Below are 21,357 nucleotides of genomic sequence, written 5' to 3'. Positions count from 1 at the left end.
GCTAGGCAATCTGGGTAGAGTATAATTCCTTGTGTGGAGTTCCCATCACATGAGTTTACCATCTGGTAGAAGTAAAGAAACTTATGGCGAGGAGGAATGTCCAAGAATATATATGACACCATTGTTTTTAATGATGGAAATTTTGAAACAGATTAGTTGTGTTCCCACTAGGGAAGGATAACTTGTCATATACTCAAGCAAGGAATTCAAATGGATGAACTGCACCTATATGTATCAACACATATTAATCTCCAAAGAGTTTCACATATCTCACATAAATATCAAAATCATACTATTGAGTAAAAAAGGCATACTGAACCATAAGACTGTATGAATATAGAGTTTTAAAACATGTAAATAACCCTTTATATAGTTTATGGATATAAACATATGTATGTATGTAATACAGTTAAAAATCAAGAACAGGGGTGGATGTGAGATTTGGGGGGGACATGATGACAGAGGTTGTAAGTCTTCTAATAGTTTCTTTCACATTTAAACAGTTAAGATTCAGATCTGTTAAAATTGGGTCATTTTCAACGATCACACTCACTGTACTTTTTGATGTTTGAAGTACTTCAGAGTAGAAGAAAATGAACAGAAAAGCCCTCACAGTTCTCCCCACACGACTGCTCTTGCATTAAGAATGTCTCTCAGTCCTGTAGGCATTTGTCCTCTTGGCAGCTTCACTGCTGTTCCTGTAGGGCTCCTGGGCAGGGAACTAATCCTGTTTTTCTGGAATGCTTTCTGACAGGCAAAGGAAAAGGACTTCAGACATTTTACTTCTGTGATTTATATCAACGCCTCAGAAAACCTGCTACCTCTTGGTGAGCTTCCTCTTCTTGGAAACCGTTCTTCTAGCCAGAAAATCACTTGTGATTGGACTTGTCTGCCCATCCAACTGTGATTGACCATATGTGTCATGTACAGTAGTGGGATAGTAAGGGCCCTGGAAAGCACTCAGATCTGTACTCTGGCCTGTGCTTGTCACTGAAGCACGATTCTCTGTGAGCTGATGCTCCTCTCCACACACACAGATACTCCTCTCCTCCAACCTTGCAGGCACCTTGCAAACTCCAGTGAGAGAGGCCTTTGCTTTAAACCTGCATAAGCAGCTACCAGAGAGAAAGCCTCTTGGTAATTCAGCAAATCTACAGTGACCCCTGCTGGTGTCTGACTGTGTGGCCTTTAGAAAGAAGTGTGCCCAATTCCAGCTCTGGCGAGCATGTGATTTGGTAGGAGAGATGGGCTCAGACTCAGACCAAAAGCAGGGTACATATAAGCAGGGTACAGAGAAGTCAGGAAACACTATGCAAGCATATAAGGGGACTTTAAGCCAGATCAGTGAGTCAGGAAAACCTAAGAGCACCTAAGCAAAAATCAAAAGATAAATAAGCTGGGCTGGCAAGGTGGCTGAGTGGGTTAAAGCACCTGCTGCCTGCCGAGCTCAGGACCTGAATTTGATCCCTGAGACTCATTTGGTGGAAGAAGAGAACCATCTCCTGAAAAGTTGTCCTCTGAATCTGCGTGTCTGTACGTGTGTACGCACACACGCACACACACACAATGTAATAAAAAATTTACTCAGGTTGGTAAAGATGCTTTGTTTTGAGGGGCAGCTGTGCACTGCCTGGTCAGGAAGATTGCTTACATCTGAGGCTGGACATGTTGGGATCATAGGGGGCTTTGAACTTAATCCTCCAGACAGTAGAGTCCTAGAAGGCTTTTCAACGGGGAAGCTCAGTGAAGAAGAGAGGATTCTAAGAGAGAAAAATGGAGGCCAGGAGACTGGAGAGATCAGTTCTGTTTCCCATGGGAGGGAAGATGATGCTTGAGACAGACTTAGTGAGGGGCCTTGAGAGAGTGCTGTGGGAAGAGCTGGGACTCACATGGCTTGGCAACCTGTGGAATATAAGGAAAGGGGACCACTCAGAGACAGTCCAGGAAGAGTGGGGTTGATGAGATGACCTTGGTTTGTCTCAGTGAGTTGGATGGGGGCTTCTAAAGAGGCATCTAATGAGATTTCTGCCTTAGAAGAAAGTGTGGTCTGCTAGGAGATGCCACGGCATAAACACACCAAAAGGCATGGGAAAAGATGATCAGCTTCACTAATAAGAGAAACTAGGATACTATTTTATGCCCATCAAATATTGGCAAGTATGAAAAAGACTGATAACACTGGTGTGGAGGTGGGTAGTCTTGGTCAAAGTAAACTATAAGAAGTTGATGTGACACCATGGACGTAATTTGGTAGTATCTCTTAAGTTTAAAACAGTGTCAGAGAACTGGCTCAGTTGTTAAAATCTGCTTTTGCATAGAACCCAGGCTCAGTTTCCAGCATCCATGGGGCAGCCCACAGTCACCTGTAACTCGAGGTCCAGGGATTCAGCACCCTCTTCTAGCCTCCATGGGCTCCTGTCCACACTGGTTGCACATGAAGTCACACAGGAACACATACATACACTAAAAACACATACATACATACATACATACATACATACATACATACATACAAAAGTCTTTTAAAAGTTGAAATAGTCATTGCTTTTAGCAGTTCCACTTCCGGGAATATATTCTACAGAGAGACTTACACAAGGAAATTCCCAGTGAACAGTCTTTTAGTAGGCCTCACTGAACATTCTGACTCACAAGTCTTCTGTAGCACACCGGGTTCACTTAGAAGGTTCTAAGTAATTCTATACTGTGTTGCACAGCTTCAGAAGTCCATCAGTGGAGTCCCCATGGCTATCCATCTATCAGGGCTACCCACTAGCCAAGTGTTACCCCAGGTGCAGTACAGAAACGCTCACTGGGTAAATGCAGGACTCACCCTTGCTTAGAAATCTCATCAGCCACAGGAACCAATGTCCCTTATGACATTCCATAGGTCTGTAGCTTGTGGCATTCCCATAAAGGACATGTGTGATTATAGGAGTCACCACTTACAGAAAAGCATCCCCTTTGGATGTTTATCATTTATACATTCTCCTGGTCCAGACACAATTTACCGGTCTGTGATCATTTTTACCACAAACAATAGTTGCCTAGTAACACAGTTACTATAGCATGTGCTTCAGGCTTCCAGGGAAACCGGACTAGGAAGGGAATCTAAGATTCAGTTATCACGCAAGAGGGAGTGTTTAATTACCTCTTACCTACATAGCCTAAATGCCACCAATAGGAAAAGGGTTAAATTATGGCATGTTTATACCAGAAGGTAGCTAAGATATTTGGACAAATCTGTTTGTTTTAACATGAAATAATCTTCAAGTCACACTGCTAAAGGAGAAAAGACACAATACAGAATGTATTCCATGTTTATAAAAAGAAGATTGTAAAGCAGGCGTTGGTGGCGCACGCCTTTAGTCCCAGCACTCGGGAGGCAGAGGCAGGTAGATCTCTGTGAGTTCGAGGCCAGGCTGGACCGAAAGCCTCCAAAACAGAGAAACCCTGTCTCATAAAACCAAAAAAAAGAAGAACAAGAAGAAGATTGTATTTTAATACATGCATGAGGTATATACATGGAATTTTAAACAGTTGACACTCAGTGTTGGGATTAAGGGAACATTTTTTCCTGTGACGTTTGACTCTTTGGGGTGAGCATACTAGCATCTCTAGTTAGAAATAATAGAAATTATTCAAGAGTGCGGCTTAGTGGTAGGGAGTTTGCCTGGCATGCACAGGTCCTGGGGTTGATTCCTGGACTGGGAAGAAAAAAAGAAGAAAGAACAGAGATAATTTTTAAATGGGCTTTGCATTTGAACAGACTTACTACATTCAATCCTTAGTTTCCCCATATACCAGCAATCTTATTTCTAACAAGTCACTTAGCCTGCCTGGGCCTCCATTTCCTTAGCCATAGAATGAAAGTCCTAATTCCTATTAATGAGCATGGTTAGATATTTTAATTTTTCTAAAAGATTATTTTATTTTTAATTGTGTGTGTGTGTGTGTGTGTGTGTATTTGAGTGTGTATACATGAATGCAGGTACATAGAGGTCAGGAGAGAGAGGTCATTGGAACTCCTGGAGCTGGAGTAACAGGCAGTTAGAAGCCACCCAGTGTGGCTGCTGGGAACTGAACTCTGGTCCTCTGCAAAAGCAGTAAATCCTCTTAACCCTAAGCCATCTCTTCAGCCCTTAGGTTAGAGATTTAGAGGCCTTATACATAGAGCACAGTCCACAGCATCACCCTTCCCCTGTAGAAGCTCAGTGAATGGTAATTGTTAGTATCTTTCTTTTTAAGCCTTTACAAGCTCAAGTTTCTCTCTTTCTGTTCCCATGTAGATGCTTTTCACACATTCCCAGCCCTAAAGGAACTGGAGCTTGCATTCAATGGCATCAAGATGGTCTATGTGAAATATGGAGACTTCAAGGCATTGGAAGTAAGTTGGAGGTAGGGAGTTTTTGATCCTACCTGTCACCCTGTAAGGAATTAGTATGGGGGTCTTTACAGATTTTACCTTTGGGGAAGTGTTCTCTGGGCTTTCACTGCTAGGCTCTGGAGAGGGTGGTGGTGGTGGTGGTGGTGGTGTTGGTGGTGGTGGTGGTGGTGGTGGTGGTGGTGGTAATGGTGTTAGTGGTACTTGTGGCAGATAGGTAACTATGGCCAAGGTATATGATCCTGGGATGTAAGTGCAAAGGGACATTCATGTTCACGAGAGTCTATAGAAAACTGAGTTTAAATGGAGTATCATAGAAGGAGGAGTTCATAGGAGATGTGTCTCTTTGGGTGTTTAAAGAGCTATGGAGGTTAAGAGCCAGCTGCAATAAGACAGAGATATTATGGACCCTCAGTAAGTGAGGCTGGTCCCAGTGGGCTCAGGTAGTATAGGCTGTACATCTATCCCATAGACCTAGAGATGAAGATGGCAAAATAGGGTTCCTGTAAACTCAGCAGTACATTCTAGGTGCATGCACACCCCAAATTGTTCTTAGGAACCTTGGGATAGAAATTTTGGTTTGCATATCTTCATGCTTTATTACCTCTTGTGACTTTGATAGACTAGAGGGCCCCTTTTTACAAGGGAAGAAGTTTTGTCACTACCTGAGAGTCACGGCACACATGGAATAAAGAACAGGGCCAGAAGTGGGGCTCAGCCACCTGGCCAGGCTCACTCTCACCTCTGAGTAATGCACCCTTCCCTTTGTGCTATCCTTATAGGAAAGCATTTCTATTCATACCCTTAGCACCATGGCTAAGTTAGCTTTAGTAGCTTAAATTTGCAAACATCAAAGGTCAGCCATGCTTCATGTGTGCCTCACTTAACTTCTTAGAGACTAACCTTTTCAGGGAGTGGGTGGCCTTTATATATCAGAGTTTGCAAACTTTAGCATATTGGAATGGGCATCCTCCCAAGATGGACAATGTGTCCTCACATTCTGAAAACATCCTGTGCTGAATGCAATGCTGACTTTTCCCCATGGTTTCAAGTCACACTGAAGATGACAGCAGCTTGCTCTGACTTGGGACATGAGTTGGTCCTCAGTTTCACTCAGTAGGCAAACTCACAAAGTCCAACAAAATCCAAAGTAAGTAACTGATGTAGCTTGGAGCTGTGTTAAAGCATGTTTATGTGTTATATTTTGGTGCTGCCAGTGGGAAGTAGATCTGACCTGGCCTCCAGGCCCAGGTGTCTCCTATGGACTTCCATTGTTCTTTGAGTTTTTCAGAGAATTGCATATTGTGCTATGAATCTTGTCTTCCTCCTTCTGGATATCTCAAACACAAGTGCCAGTGGGATGTGACCATGGGCTTTGGCTCTGAATGACTAGTTTGGGACCTATGTTCATCATGATTGATTTCATACATGCCCTGCTTTATAATTTGATTGCATCTGATGGAGATTATTTATCATACAGACCTGGTATTAGTCAAAAGAATTTGTCAACAAAAGAAAACAGACTCATTTTATGGTACAGAATATAAATGAGAAAAGGAAATTTCTGGACTGGTCATTTGTTCTTGTCTCTCTGTGATTTGCAAGTGCTCCCTAAGAAAAAAGATAAACATGTCAAATATCCTGAATTTGCATCTCACAGTAATGAATACTTTAATGTGTAATAAAACTCAAATGTGACTCAGCAGATACAGCAGCCAGGCTAGGAATCTCTGTCCTTGGTTGTCAGTGAGCCTGCCCCAATGGGAGCAGCCCACAGTGGAATTCCTCCATAGTCAGTTTTGGAAAACTTAACTTTGCTGAGTTTTGATTCTCTGCTTACAAATCTGAAAACTGTCCAGCAGGACCCCCACCCCAGCAGCCGGAAGTTTCATTTGTAGTGTTTGTCCTGCCAGCCTTTTGCTGGCACTTTGCCTTGCCCAAATAACTTGCCCTTGAGGATAAAGTTTCCCCCTTTGTAAAATCTGGGCTGGCTCTAAAATTCTGTGACCTATGATTCTACAGATGTTAATTTCTTGAGGTACCCTTCATGGAAAGCAAATCTGGAGCCAACATTAAATAGCCAAAGCAGTAGAATAGGGGTCCACAGGGTTTTTTCCTCTAGGAGACAATAAATTAAGTACATTAAACTTTGGATCCATCTGTTATAATTAATCATGACAGTCATAACTAGTCATCCATGCCTCTGTAGAAGGAAGAACTATAGACAGAATGGAAACAAACAAGCATGGTGTCAAAATGTGAACTTCTCATAGTTGCCACATGGAACACACCATTCTGCTTTTATCTGTCTGTCTGTCTATTTTTGAGACAATGTAACCCTAGCTACCCTAGAACTGTCTGCTTCTGCCTCCCAAGCACTGTGATATAAGGCGTGCGTCACCTAACCCTGCCTCTGGTTTTTATTTTCAAGTGTAAAGATCATTCTTAGTTTATTGGCCACAAACGAGCCTCAGGGCCCAATCTGGCTTGTTGGCCTTGGCTCACTGATGCCTGAGCTTGAATTCTGGTGAACCAGTTCAAATGTGGATGGGATGCAGAGTGAGGGTTGAGGATAGGTAGTGCTGTGTGAGCCTGGAGAGGTTCCTTAGGAGTGTTTTGGACTTGCTAAGGAGCTAAACTTGTCTGATGGGATAGGGACCGTGGAGTTTAAAGCTGGAGCATGTTGTGGTCAGAGTTGTGTTTTAAAAACCATGTTATGGCAGCTGTGTGAGGAATGGGTTGGAGAAACCACGAGAGACATGAAGGAGGCAGATAAAATCTATACATCTTGGCAGTCCACACATGAGTATGAGAGACAAGGATTTCTCCATCTTTGTGTGTGCTTTTCAGAGCTTATTTCCAGGCCTTGCCCTCTCCTTGTTCCAGCCAAGTGAGATGCCCTGTTCTATGCTCCTCAAGCCCTCTCTTTCCTCTTGGTGCTTGGAGACTTTCAGGTCCTGGCTGGTCTTATCAAGCCCCTCCTACACCACAAGCTTCACCGAGACCCAAACCTCCTACAGTTTTCAGAACTGCAAGTTCCCAGAAGCAAGATGACTGCCCCCACTTCTGGTTGGTACCTCTCTCACTCCAGCTGTCTTTGCTTTGAACAGTCTGGTCTGAGGATGACTCAGATGCTGCCACTGTGTGAAGCCTGTGCTGACACTCTGGCAGACCTGGCTGTAGCTACTGTTGTGGCATGTGGTATGTGTCTAGACATCTAGTGCTATCACTTCTTTTCTCTTTTATTTATTTGCTATACTTCGGCAGTTTCATGTATGTATATAATGAATTTTAATCCTTTCCACCCCAGGACCCTGCTTTACCCGCCTTCCTCTCCTACTGAAACCCTTCTCCCAAGTCCTTCTTCTTTTATGACCTGTGTGTGTGTGTGTGTGTGTGTGTGTGTGTGTGTGTGTGTGTGTGTGTGTGTGTGTGTGTGTGATGCTCTGGGCTGCCTGCAAGAGTGCAGGTGGAGGCTATTGACCAGAACACAGACAACGCATCACCACTGAAGAAAGTGACACCCTTCCCCTGCTGCTGTTAACTACCAGTAGTCCTTCAGAAAGGGGCCGGGCCCCATGAGCCCTTTCTCCTTCCATGATGAAATGTTGATGGCCACCACAGCCACAGTGAGGTCATGAGTGCACCATCCATGTCATACCCAGAAGACAGTTTTACAACATTCCTCCCCAACCTTTGGTTCTTAAACTCTTACCACCTCCTCCTCTGTAATGTTCCCCAAGCCTTGAAGGAGAGGATATAGGTGTTCCATCAAGGTCGAGCACTCGACAGCCACTTAGTCTCTGTACTTGGATCTGTTGTAAGTCTCTGTGTTGACCACCAACCACCACAGAAGCAGTTTCTCAGAGCCCAGCAGCATCACTTATTAACAGATGGACATAGATAACTTACAGCTCAAGAAAGCCTGGAGCTGCCGGAGGGCAAGGACAAAATAAGGCTTCAGTGTGGGGTGGTGAGTGGAGAGATAATGATGATGAGGTGATGACTGATGTGGGGTGACCCTTTGAACTCATTGTCCTTATAAACTAGTTCATTTCAGCTTGCTCCCACGTATGTCTGCTTTGTGTCAGGGCCTATGCGCAGTTACAAGGCTGTAGTGACACAGCCCCTGACCACAAAGGGCCTTACCACCCACTCCTCCTCTGTGTGCCAGACATAGTACACAGCACCCCTGTTTCTTGTACACCTCCAGCTACCTCAAGACCCTGCAGAATTAGACAAGTATCCTGGGGTAGTTTAGATAAGGCTGACAAAGTCAGGGGAGGGGAGATAGCCTACCTGGCTAGGGTTTGGGGAATATTTTATAAGGAAGCAGCTTTGAGATGGCCTTCTGGGGCTAAGATCCCAATGGAAACATAAAGAGGGTGACTGGGGGGGATAGTAGGGAGGAGTCTGAGCAATACCCCCAGAGAAACAGACATGCTCAGTGGCAGCTAAGACTGCAAGAGGAATGAACCTGACTCCAGCAGGCTGTGGACATCCCTCCAAGAGACTTGTCCTGTGGGTGATGAGGTTTTCCCAGACGTGAGGAGGGGGTCGTAGCCAGCTCCTACCGTGTGCTCAGGCCTCATTGTCACATGTTGCTTCTGGTTTCCCTCCTTTTATTTTGTTTGCATGGCAGTTCTTGGACCTTTCCTTCAACAGCCTGACTGAGGAGGCCATCTGCGACCTGGGGATTCTGCCACATCTCCGTGTGCTGCTCCTCACAGGCAATGGGCTCACCTCTCTGCCACCCAACATGGCTGTCAGAGAACAGTAAGTTCTACACCCTTGAGTTTATCCTCTGGGTCCCCTCAGAAGCCTGAGTTCTGAGAGACATGAGAGGGATGGTTCAGAGCAACTCTTCTTGGAAATTCTGTAAAGACAGGTTCTGAGGGCCAGATGGGAGAATGCTGCCTGTTCACCCTCCAAGGAAAGGTCTCCAGTGGATGCTTTCCTGTGTGCTATTAAGAGACATTAGATCTGGGCGTGATGGGGAGAGCCTTCAGTCCCAATGCTTAGTAGACTGGCACAGGCCAATCTCTGTGAGTTCCAGCCAGCCATGGCTACAGTGAGACCCTGTCTCAAAACGTACACACATACATGTATGCACACATGAACACAAACACACATATGCATACATGTACATGTGCGCGCGCGCGCGCACACACACACACACACACACACACATATTCACAAAGCCACTTTACCTGGATGTTTCATGGGTGTTGCTCTTGCTAGCTGCTCCCCTTATAAGCCCTCTGTCCCAGGTCCTTAGTCTACTTGCTAGTCTCTAAATAAGCTTCGTACACTCTCATTCTGTGCCTTTGTTGAAGCAGTTTCTTCTGCTAGAACATACTTTCTTTTCTGAATAACACTTAAGTAGAGTGTTATTCAGTGCCAGACACTGTTCCCCATACTTTGTGTTCCTTCTTTTAGCTCTCCTGACAGTTTTATGAAATAGGTGATTATCATCTCATTTTTTTCAGATGAGGAAATTGAGGTAGAGACAAGTTAAATAATTTCCCCAAATTTACAAAACTAGTTTCTCACAGAGCCAAGATTTGAATCAAGTTTTCTGGACATGAGAGGCAGAACCTAGAGTCATCATGACTTCTCATATCCCAAGGCCCAGCTCCTTAGCTTAGTACTTGACTGATCTGTTGTGACCGGGGCCACCTAAATATGTATCTTTATAGATGTTTAGATCTATAAAGACTGATACATCTGGCCTCTCCATGAGGGTCAGGAGTACTCTCAGAGCAAGGACTCTGTCTCAGTCATCTCTGATCTACAGGAGCTAGACAAAGATCTGATGCTTTTTATATAATATATAGTCAATTGATGTTGACCAATAGAGATATTGGTGGTGACGGTCCTAGTGATGATGTTCATTGCCATGATGTAAGATAAGGTGACAATGACAGTGGTGATAGCAGTTTGTTAGTTGCTCCAGGGGGTTGGGATAATAGTGATCATTTGATTTAGGGTTTCATTATTTAGGATTCTTTTGTTTCCAAACTTGATTTCACAAATCCAGTTCAAACTAACTGAGACAAAAAAAAAAAAGGGTATTTATGAACCACTAGAGGTAACATGTACTTAAAATATCAGGATGTGACAGGTTGAGGCAGGAGGATTATGGGTTACATAGTGAGACCTTGTCTCCTGTAAAAAGAAAGAGGACTGGAGAGTTGGTTCAGCAGTTAAAAGCACCTTGTTGCTCTTACATCATTTACTTGGGTTAGTAATCAACACCCACATGACAGCTAACAACCATCTGTAACTCCAGTTCCATAGGATCCGATGCCCTCTTCTGGCCTCCATGGGCACTGCATACATGTGGGGTAGACATACATGCAGACAGAGCACCCATACGCATTAAAATATATATTTTTTTAAAAAGGGAAGGGGGCTTATAAATCTGAAAAGTCCTAACAATGAATATGCTATATTTGTGTAGGTAGGTACTGGGGACAGGACATGCCAGGGTTCTGGGTGTCTTTCCTTTTCTTGGTTCCTTATGCATCTTCTGCACGGTGTTGTGTCACTTACTCTTAGACGCCCACACACAGCTGTGCTTGCCTTTGTGCTGACTTCATTTGGAAGGAGGCTTTCTCTATGATGGGATATGTCTCAGATCCACAAAAAAGTATTACAATTAGAGAATTTGCTTGCTCTGAGTAGAGAGAGGTCATCTTTGGTATTTTATTATGGAAAATTACAGAAATGAATAAAAAGAAAGTTATAGTTTGAGTATGTAATATCCCCTCCAATGGCTTATATACTGAAAGTTAGGTCCTCAGCTGATGGGGCTCTTCTGGGAGGGGCCAAAAGTTTAGGAAGTGAGGCCTCACTATAGGAAATCATTTCCTAGAGAAGGTCCTTGGGGCATCTAGTACTCTTCCCATGCTTGTCTCACTCTGACTCCTGCCCTCCCTGACATTGGTAATCCCTGCCACAGACTCCCATCAGCATGATTCCATCCCACTGAGGCCCAGAGTCAAGGGAATCAAGGACTAGCAACTAAAATCAATAGCCAAAGTAAGCAATTCCTCCCTTTAAATTACTTTTCATAGGTGTTTGTCACAGCAATAGACAAATTGCTTAACACAAGGAGAATAAATGGTAAAATGAGTTCCCATGTTCCTACCACCTAGTAGTTAGCACCTGACAGTTGTGAGGTCATGGCCAATCTTTTACAGCTATACTCCTACCATACCCTATTATAAATTATTCTTAAGAAAAAATGGCCAGGCATTGGTGGTGCACGCCTTTAATCCCAGCACTCGGGAGGCAGAGGCAGGTGGACCTCTGTGAGTTCGAGGCCAGCCTGGTCTACAGAGTGAGCTCCAGGAGAGCCTCCAAAACAATACAGAGAAACCCTGTCTCAAAAAAAAAAAGAAAAAAAGAAAAAAATGTATCCAGCCATAAATGAATCTACTCACAAATGAATTAGCAGATTCACGTATCAGCTATACATTGCCACTATGTGCTTCTAGAGATGAGGGCTCTTTTAAAACTCAGACCCAACAAACCTTCATTCTATCTCCAGCCTCGCCAATGGTAAATAGAGAGAATTAGTTGCTTAAATCGTAGGGCACTGTGGAGCAAATGGAGAAGAGGGCCTGGAAGAACAAAGGAAGGAAGGAGGGCTGACACTCAACCATTGGACGCTAACTCTGGTGGACTGGAGCCAGGAGTCTGCATCTGCCACTGGACTTCAGAGAGGCCATTGCTCTGATTCTAGACTGCTGCCTCGGCCTCTGTCAACACACTTGACACTGCCACTGTCACTGCCCCCCCTGCTGCTGTCAACGTACTTGCCACTGTCACTGTCCCTGTGCTGCTGCTGTCAGAGCCTGGCAGAAGATTTGCCTCCACTCGCCTGGGCTTGGCAGAGTCTTACTAGTCCCCTCAATTGATAGCACTTTGTTAGGAAGTGGTTTAAAAGTGGTTATATAATACAGATCTAAGCACAGAGGGAAGGGGTTAAGGCTGACAGCATGGAGTTAGATGACTAACTACTAACTCACCCATCCCTTGGATCCCTAATATCTGTCTCCCTACTCCATATTTAATTCCCACACAACAACAACAACCACTATAGGCGTCATGTAACTTACATTTGAAGATCCTCACCCTCCTCTACAATTAGCTGAGGTGTAGTTCCATCAGATACTGTATCTATCTCTGAACGACTATAGAAATTTAGGAGCCAGGCATGGTGGTAATTGCTTGTAATCTTATCACTTAGAAGAGAAAGGCAGGAGGGTTGAGAGTTCAGTGCTGGCCTGAGCTACACCATGAATTTGATGTCAGCCTGGGCTACACAATGAGACTGTCAAAGAAAGAGAAAAGAAAAACACATATGGAAGTTTTATAACCTGAAAACTGTTTCAAAGTCAATGCTCATCTAGCAACTTATATATACAGTACACATGCCCATGTACACACTCATATGTATGTATAAATCAAGAAAAAAATATAATGAAAATACTCATAGTTGCTACAGTCATCTTTGTAGGCAGATTTTCTTTGGGCCACCAGCTCACAAAAAATGACATGGAGACTTATACTAATTATGAAAGCCCACCCTTATCTTAGGCTTGTTTCTAACTAGCTCATAGCTTAAATTAACTCTTTTTTAAATCTACATTCTTCACATCCTCATTACCTCATCTCTATTATCCCATCTGGTTATTCTACGCCTGGCTGGTGACTCTGCCTTCATCTTCCCAGTGATGTCTCTGCCCCCAAAATCCTGCCTAGCTTTTGATTAAACCATTTACAGTGGCATCTTTGTACAGTATAAAGGAATATTTCTCAACATTTCACCCTTTTCATCTAAATATAAAGGAAAGGGTTTAACTCTAGCATAATAAAACTATAAACAATAAGAACAATTAGCAGGTAAGAATTACATCTACAGTATCCAGTTCATTTATATGTGGCATATTTGGAGAAAGCATTCCATTATTATTCTATCTGGATGAGTCCAAAGCTTTGTACCTAATTTATCTTCTCTCATAACTAAGGCATCCTGTCTTCAATACCATCAAAGACTTCAGAGCAATATAATATTATCTGAGCAAACAGAAAGTGCAGTGCAAGCTGCTTCCAAACCTATAAAATGACAGAGACATCTGGCTGCCTGGATAGTCACCCAAGATTTCTCTGCAACATTGTGGCATCAATTTTTTAGTCTCCAGGCCTAGAATATCTGGTAGATTCTTCTATAAAGCAAGAATTTTAATGGACTGTACTGCCTTGTTTTGGCAAAGTTCAGTAGTTGTATTCTGCAGATTATCTGGCAGACTTTTCTATGATGCAGGAATTTTGAAGGACTGTCCCACTGTATCTCGGCAAAGTTCAACAGTCTTTTCCTTTTGTGTCTGCTTGTCCAGTTTGTACAGTATACTGTCAGCAGTCAAAACAAGAATATTTTCTTGCTCAAATGGCTAGTTTTGCCACATTGTAAGCAAACTCCATGTGGAGTTTCTTCAATTCCCATTATCTTCTCTGAAGTAAATTGGTGCTGCCAGGAGCAGACGTGTCTCACTGTCATGAAAAGCCCTATGTTTACAAAACATCTTTTTTTTTGGTTTTCTGAGGCAGGGTTTCTCTGTATTGTTTGGAGGCTGTCCTGAAGCTCGCTATGGAGACCAGTCTGGCCTCAAACTCACAGAGATCTGACTGCCTCTGCCTCCCAAGTACTGGGATTAAAGGCATGTGCCACCAATGCCCGGCTTTACAAAACATCTTAAATGTCATCTTCTGTAAGTCTTTTAAGTGTTTGAAGATCATCTATCTATCTAAAATATATATCTGTTTGACCTTGAAGATATACCTAAAAGTTTGATTGTTATAGGAGACTAACTAGTAACCTGCATTTCTTTATTATCCTAGATAGTTTGTAGTAATAACTTTTACATCGTTAAATGAACTGCATAGAGTACAATACCTTAAATAAGAGTAGAAATATATGTATCTTATGTTCTAACAAAAGTAACCTTTTAAATTTGTATCAATATACAAAAATCCATACCAATGTAAAATATTTGAGACTGGCAGTTGTTAAAAAGTAAATTCAATAATCCACCCTTTTATCTCATCATTTTTAATACTATATCCCCCTTTTTCTCTTCAGAAAGAGATACCTAAATCTAATCTCCTTTGTTCAGTTCTGTTTTGTTTTTTGACCATGACCAATAATAATTTGTAACCAACCCCTTAAACAATAATGAAAATCCATAATCCACCTCTTAGGAATGTGGGTATCATGTTCTCTAGACTGCTTCCTATTGTCTGGGGGTACTGCCATCTTTGAGAGAACCTGAGAAAATTAGGATAATGGTCAAGTCCTGGCTAAAATAGTCTGTGAGGCTGGACCATCTCAGCCAGCAACCCTAAAGCAGTTCTGGATGCAGAACTTTGAGGAAACTGCAACAGAGGCCCTCGGAGAGGTTGCCTCATCTGGACCACCCATTTTCATTAGTGTCTGGTCCCCTTGGTCTGAAAACACATAAACTTTTAAAGGTCACATACATATCTGCGTCAACACAAGTATGGACTATGCATTGTTCTCAAGACAGCTAAAGATGATTTTTTTTGTGTTTGAACAAGTAAAATACACATTTCTTGTCTTGTAGTTTTTTAGGTTTATTTCTTTATGTCTGTAGCCAGGATTTTTAGGGGCTCTCCCCATAAAATCTGATCCTCGTTGACCTTGAATGAATCCACAGCTTTTCATTTTCTGTGGAAACAAAAGCATAACCTCTTCTCCAGCACAGCATATTTTTGACTTGTACTTTTAAGTTAAGATATTTCTAAAATACATAGGTTGGTTTAATTTAGTAGTTTTTATGATCCAGTGTATCTCAGCAGCTATTGTGTACTCATCAACAATCAACAAAATGAAAGTCAATACAACACCACAGGATCCAGAATGTGTATTTTCCATCTTTATGTGGCTCATCTTTTTATACTATTTTATTTTTTCTTTAAAGACTTTATCTTACTATTTATGAACTATTTTTCTATGACTGTCTATACCAATTTTGCTTTCTTTTTAAGCCTATGCACAGTTTTAAACACACTATAATTTGTTTTTAGTTTTTTTCTGTCTAAACCGGTATATCTGTAACCTTTTCTGTCTCCATGAGCAAAACCTTAATCTGCAGCCAGCTTTGTTCACGTTGGGCTGGCAGCTCAAGCCCACAGGCAGTGGTTGGGAGATGCTTGTCTCTACTGCAGCTTATATGAGATACTTTAGGAATAGGAAGCCATTTTTGGCTCTGTTTTTGTGTGTTTGTGTTTGGAACTTTTTTTTTTAGCTTTATCAGGTCTTATGTGGAAATACATGCCCAGACATTGACCACCATTTGTAGGCTGATTTTTCTTTGGACCACCAGCTCACAAAAAATCACAAAAAACAACACAGAGATTTATGCTAGCTATGAAAGCTCAGCCTTAGCTTAGGCTTGTTTCTAGCTAGCTCTTATAACTTAAATTAACCCATATTTTTAAATCTATGTATTTCCACAGGCTTGTCACTTCATCTCCATTTGGTCACCCTGGTCATTCCGTGTCTGGCTCGCAACTCTTTCTTCTTCTTCCCAGCATTCTCTCTGCTCCAAAAATCCTGTCCAGCTATTGGCCATTTAGCTTTTTATTAAACCAATCAGTGACATATCTTCATACAGTGTAAAGGAATATTCCACAACACACCTTTTCTTACTTGCTCAGGAGGCCATAGTGGATATTTATAACTTTTCCCATCATCCATATAAGGTTCTATCACTGTCAGTCAGCAGCTTCAGCTAGTGGCAGCTCTTCCTTCTCACTTCTGTAGAGTGTGAGCACTGAGAATCTTGCTTTTGGGGGGCTACTATGGTTTTCTAGTAACTTTTGCTAAATACCATACACTCTCAAGAGGAGAGCAACAGTTCACGAATCCCAAAGGTATTCTTTTGGGTCTTCAACAAGGAAAAATAACACTATATTTACTTTGATAATTATTCATATCATCAAAAGTGAGCCCCCTCAGCTGGGTGGTGGTGGCACACGCCTTTAATCCCAGCACTTGGGAGGCAGAGGCAGGCGGATCTCTGTGAGTTCGAGGCCAGCCTGGTCTACAGAGTGAGTTCCAGGACAGCCTCCAGAGAAACCCTGTCTCAAAAAAAAAGTGAGCCCCCTCTTTGCCTGCCTCTTGGTTCAGTGAAACTAGAAACCCAAGTGGCTAATAACAACATTAGCTCCTAGTTCCATGAGACTACTCTTGTGACCCCCAGGGAGGGAGCTCCTCTCTTGAGCAGACCTCTAAGTCAAAAGCACCTGAAGTGGGACCAGAAAGATGGCTCAGTACTTAAAGAATGTGCCCCACAAGCCTGCTGACCTGAGTTCAATCCCTGGAAGCCATATAAAGGTGGAAGGAAAGAAGCAATTCCACAAAGTTGGCCTCTGACCTCCACATACATGCTATGGCATGTGTAAACACACATGCGTGCGCGCACACACACACACACAGCACAAAGCTGCAGAAATAAGAAGCAGAACTAGCATTATTATCCCACTGTTAGATATCATTGTGAGAGGATACATTCATTTCCTCCAATAATCCCCAGGTCCTTATGTGGATACTAATTAAAAACCACCATCATTGATTGCTAATTTAAGTGATATGCCCACTGTAAAGTAAGTCAGGGCCTCAATTTCCCCAACTCTACATACCTGTTATACTAACTGAGTCATAAAGGATATTCACCAGAAGATTCTGGGCAGACAGTAGAATAGGAAGCACCCCAAATCTGTCTCCTCACCTAGCAACAAGTTCATTCGCAGACTTTGTCTCAGGAGACCATCGGGGAACTCTGGAACCTGACACATCTTCCCAAGGAAGAAGGCTTAACCATCACACTGCTGATGATCTCACTTATTTCAGCTCTTTTCCCAGTAGCTGGAACCGCCCTGCAATCCCCAGTCTCACGAGAATGGTCATTCATATTCCTTTGGAGTATAGCAATGAACAGCTTGCAGCTGCCAGAGTGGGCAGAAAGGTTAGGGCACTGTCCTGTGACCACTGACTGCCACTTCTGATGATGAAGCACAGAGGGGAGGTCACCTCCCTGCCCCACACACTGTCTCAAGGCCCTCCCTCTTCAGCTGGAGAAACTTCCAGACTGATAGCGTTGCTTCATCCCCCTCAATTGTCTTTTCCCCTGGGGGGAAACAAAGTCTAGAAGATTCAAAAGCAACTGTGTATGTGGGAAAAATTAGAAACTCACCATAAATATCCAGAGAAAGGTGCAGTGTCAGAAAAGATGTGAGAAGACCTTACATTTATACCCCAGAATGACCCTTGCCATAAGGACAGCCTATAAAAATTATAAAAATAAACCAATACCATCAAACCTTGATGAGAAATGAGCCTAACCTTCAAGGCTATCACTTCAGCAGATCCCAACTTCAGTTTCCCACTAAAAGTCCCAAGCTGAGAACATGTGGGCTGTCATAAAGAAACACTAAACACACAGAAATATCGCTCAGGAAAATCTGAAAGATCTTCTAGAAAAAAATTTCAACAGTGGTAAGATGTCAAAGGAACTAACAAGACAAGGAGAAAGTCAAGAAAATGGCATACAAGCAAAATATAAATAATAGTGAAGAGAGGGAACCTGAAAAGAAAACAAAATTTCTACACCTAAAAGTTATTGAAGTGAAAAGGTCATCAGAGGAATTCAAAGGCAGGTTTGAGCAGACAGAAGAAAGAATTGGTGGCCTTAAAGGTAGGGCAATTAAATTGATCAAGTCTGAAAAATAAAAGGATTGACCTGAAGAGGGACCTGAAGATACTGTCAGGCAAATGGGTCTATGTTCTACGGAAGAGGAGGCAGGGCAAGCTGGGAGAGGAAGGGAGAGTCAAGAGAGGGGAAGACGAGGGGGAGGAACAACTAAGGGAGGGAGGGAGATTATTTGAAGAAATAAGGCCCCAAACTTCCCAGGCTTATGTGAATATAAACATCTGTGAAGCTCAGTGAACTTCATGCATACACTACATTGAGCACCAAAGATAAAGAGAAATTTGAAACCAGTAGAAGGGAAATGACCCCTCACTTACGTGGATTATCAGTAAGATTATCAGCAGATTCTCATCAGCTTTGGCAGCCAGATGGCAGAAGCCTGACATATTCAGAGTGCTAAAAGAAAAGCTGCTAACCAAGAGTCCCATGACCAGTATAACTGCCCTTTGGGGGACTAGAAAGATGGCTGGGTGCATGCTACTCTTACAGAGGACCCAACTCTTGATTCCTAACAGCCACGCCCAACAGTTTTCAATAGTCTATTGGACTCCAGCTCCAGGGAATTGAATACTTTCTGGCCTCTGCACTCACATGTATACACACACACACACACACACACACACACACACACACACACACACACACACAGTCTTTCTGTGGTAAGGGAGAAAGGAAGACATTTCAAGGTAAGCAAAATTAAATGAACTCATTACCTCTAGACCTGCTGTATAGGAAGTGTTAGGGGAGGGCGTGGCCTGAGATTGTCCTGAAAGAACCCTAAACAGTAACCCAAAGCTGTGAGCAGAAACAAAGATTGCATTTAGGTCAATACACATTCAACACAGTATTATTGTAATAATATTGCAGTTCCAGCTGTAGAACAATGTGGGCAGAGAAGGCAAATTTGTCCCAAACTGTAGAGTCACTTTAATAGGACCAAACGCTCCTATTTGAAGGAAGGGATGTTTTGCAGCCAGTCTGTCACTACTGGGTGGCTGAAACTCCTGGAAAGGGTGCCTTTGGGGCACAGCAGTGACCTCTGCTGTTGACAGATGATGCACAGTGAGGGGAAGTGCATAGTCTTCTACCCCGCTGTGGAGGCCAATTGGCCTCCCGACAGTCACAGAACTAGGTCACCTTGTCCATCTGATCGCCGGGATTTCTGTAGCATATACACCCACAGAGGACAGAAATAGCCTTCTAGCCTCCATCTATTCTGAAAGTCTATTCAGAGATCACTCCAAATCGTTTTCATTCTTCCTTCTTTCTTTCTCCCTTCCTTCCTTCCTTCCTTCCTTCCTTCCCCCCTTCCTTCCTTCCTGTCTTCCTTCCTTCCCCCCTTCCTTCCTTCCTTCCTTCCTTCCCCCCTTCCTTCCTTCCTGTCTTCCTTCCTTCCCCCCTTCCTTCCTTCCTTCCTTCTTTTGTTAAACAAGCCTTTATTATCTACCCACTGCCTGGGAAAAATCTGTCCTTCTGACTCTCTTCAAGCAAGCAAATGGACAGCCAGGTGCATTTATCTAAGCTGCACTGCTGTTTAGAGTCATACGATGACAGCTCATTTGTCATTATGTTAGCATATCATACAAAGTACCTTTTGAGTACAGTGGAGCATTTTCCCAGGCTAGCTGGTGCTAAGGCTTTGGCTGTGAGTTGATGGAGAAACGTGGTGCAGCTGGAATAGGCACCACGGGAATCCAACCATATGTTCCAGACTCTCTAGAAAATGACCTTAAGATGATGCTTTCCCCAGACACAGAAAGACAAATTCTGCAAGATCTCACTTATACATGGAATCTGAAATAGTTGGCCCCAGCTGGGAATTGAGCTCTGTTGGTAAAGTGAATACCTATCAATGCACAAAGCCCTGAGTTCAACCCCCAGTGCTGCATAAACGAGGTGTGGTGGGTGGCACACACCTGTGTTACCAGCACTTGGGAAGTGGAGCCAAGAGGACTGGAAATCCAAGACTACGTTGTAAATCTGAGGCCAGCCTGCGAAATGTGAGATCCTATTTTAAAAGGGAGGCAGGGAATGGCTCAGTGGGTAAAAGTCGGGATGTGTCTGTGAGCCCACCTGTAACTCTAACACTAGGACGGGGATAGAGTCAGATGGGCCTCCAAGGGCTCAGTGACCAATTAGCCTTCCCACAACAGTGACCTCCAGGTTCAGTGAGAGAGCCTGTCTCAAAAAAAGTGGAGAGTGCTAAAGACCCCTGACATTGACCTCTGCCCCCACACACAGATGAACCTGGTTGCATAGACATGTGCATAGATACACCATAATGCCCCCCGCACGTACATAGAACTTTTAAAAATTTATCTCATAGAAGTTGAGAGTAGAATAAAAGAGGCTGAGGAAAGTTGGGAGAGGAGAATGAGGAGAGGTTAATCAACAAGTATTAAGCTATGAGTATATAGGAGAACTGAGTTCTCATGTTCTATTTCCCACTAAGATAAGTTACATTACACAGTTAACAAGTTTGTACCCTGTAGTTACAAAAAAGAAACTAGAAGAAAATATTTGGAATGTTTTTATCATACAATGGTATGTGTTTGAGAAAATAGATATGTGTGTGCTGATTCGAACATTATACAATGTATATATTATCAAAGCATTGCACAATGCTCCATAAATACATGCATTTTAAATGTGCCCATTATTTTAAAAAGCACATTTCTGTCACTAGATGAGTCCATTCTGTCAGACATCTGGTTCATGATGAATGACTCACATCACGTGGCCATTTTTGTGTCGTGTGTAGCTCAGTCTTTGCCAACACACAGTAGTAAGCCAAAAACTGATTTTCAAAAGGGAAATAATGATCAGAACAAGGGCAATATTTTGCTCTTAATGGTTTCCACTATTTCTACGTACAAAGGGTTCTATTTATAACATAACCTTGTCATCACCCAGAACATTTGAGTAAGAAGAAAAAAACAGTTATTCTTTGAGAAAATGGAGAAATACAAGCTTCACTTGAAAAACAGGAAACACGGCGCACCTGTCTGTGTGACACATCTGTTGCTTGTGTGACACATCTGGGTGGGCTTGCTGAGTGACAGTCCAGCAGAAAAGCAGCTCGCACTGCAGTCCCAACCTCGTCTTGAAACCTGTGTCTGGAAGGTAATTAGCCAGTGGGTCTGAATGGCACACATGCTTCACTTGAAGTTTCTG

At 42.9% G+C, this 21,357-nt stretch overlaps 1 protein-coding gene across 1 annotated transcript in view; it reads left to right on the top strand.

The window, feature by feature from the left end:
* Xrra1 (X-ray radiation resistance associated 1) overlaps positions 1-21,357 on the top strand; it is a 74,941-nt gene that overhangs the window by 27,174 nt on the left and 26,410 nt on the right. Inside the window, exons 6-8 of the mRNA XM_013116281.3 lie at positions 755-827; positions 4,287-4,384; positions 9,024-9,157. Of these exons, the coding sequence (XP_012971735.3) occupies positions 755-827; positions 4,287-4,384; positions 9,024-9,157 (305 nt within the window). The remainder of the gene's footprint in view (positions 1-754; positions 828-4,286; positions 4,385-9,023; positions 9,158-21,357) is intronic.

This window comes from Mesocricetus auratus, unplaced genomic scaffold, assembly GCF_017639785.1.
Source record: "Mesocricetus auratus isolate SY011 unplaced genomic scaffold, BCM_Maur_2.0 Super-Scaffold_4256, whole genome shotgun sequence".
In the NCBI taxonomy this organism is placed as follows: domain Eukaryota; kingdom Metazoa; phylum Chordata; class Mammalia; order Rodentia; family Cricetidae; genus Mesocricetus; species Mesocricetus auratus.
The sequence above is the reverse complement of the archived record's forward strand: the minus strand, read 5'-3'. Positions and strand labels throughout refer to the sequence as shown.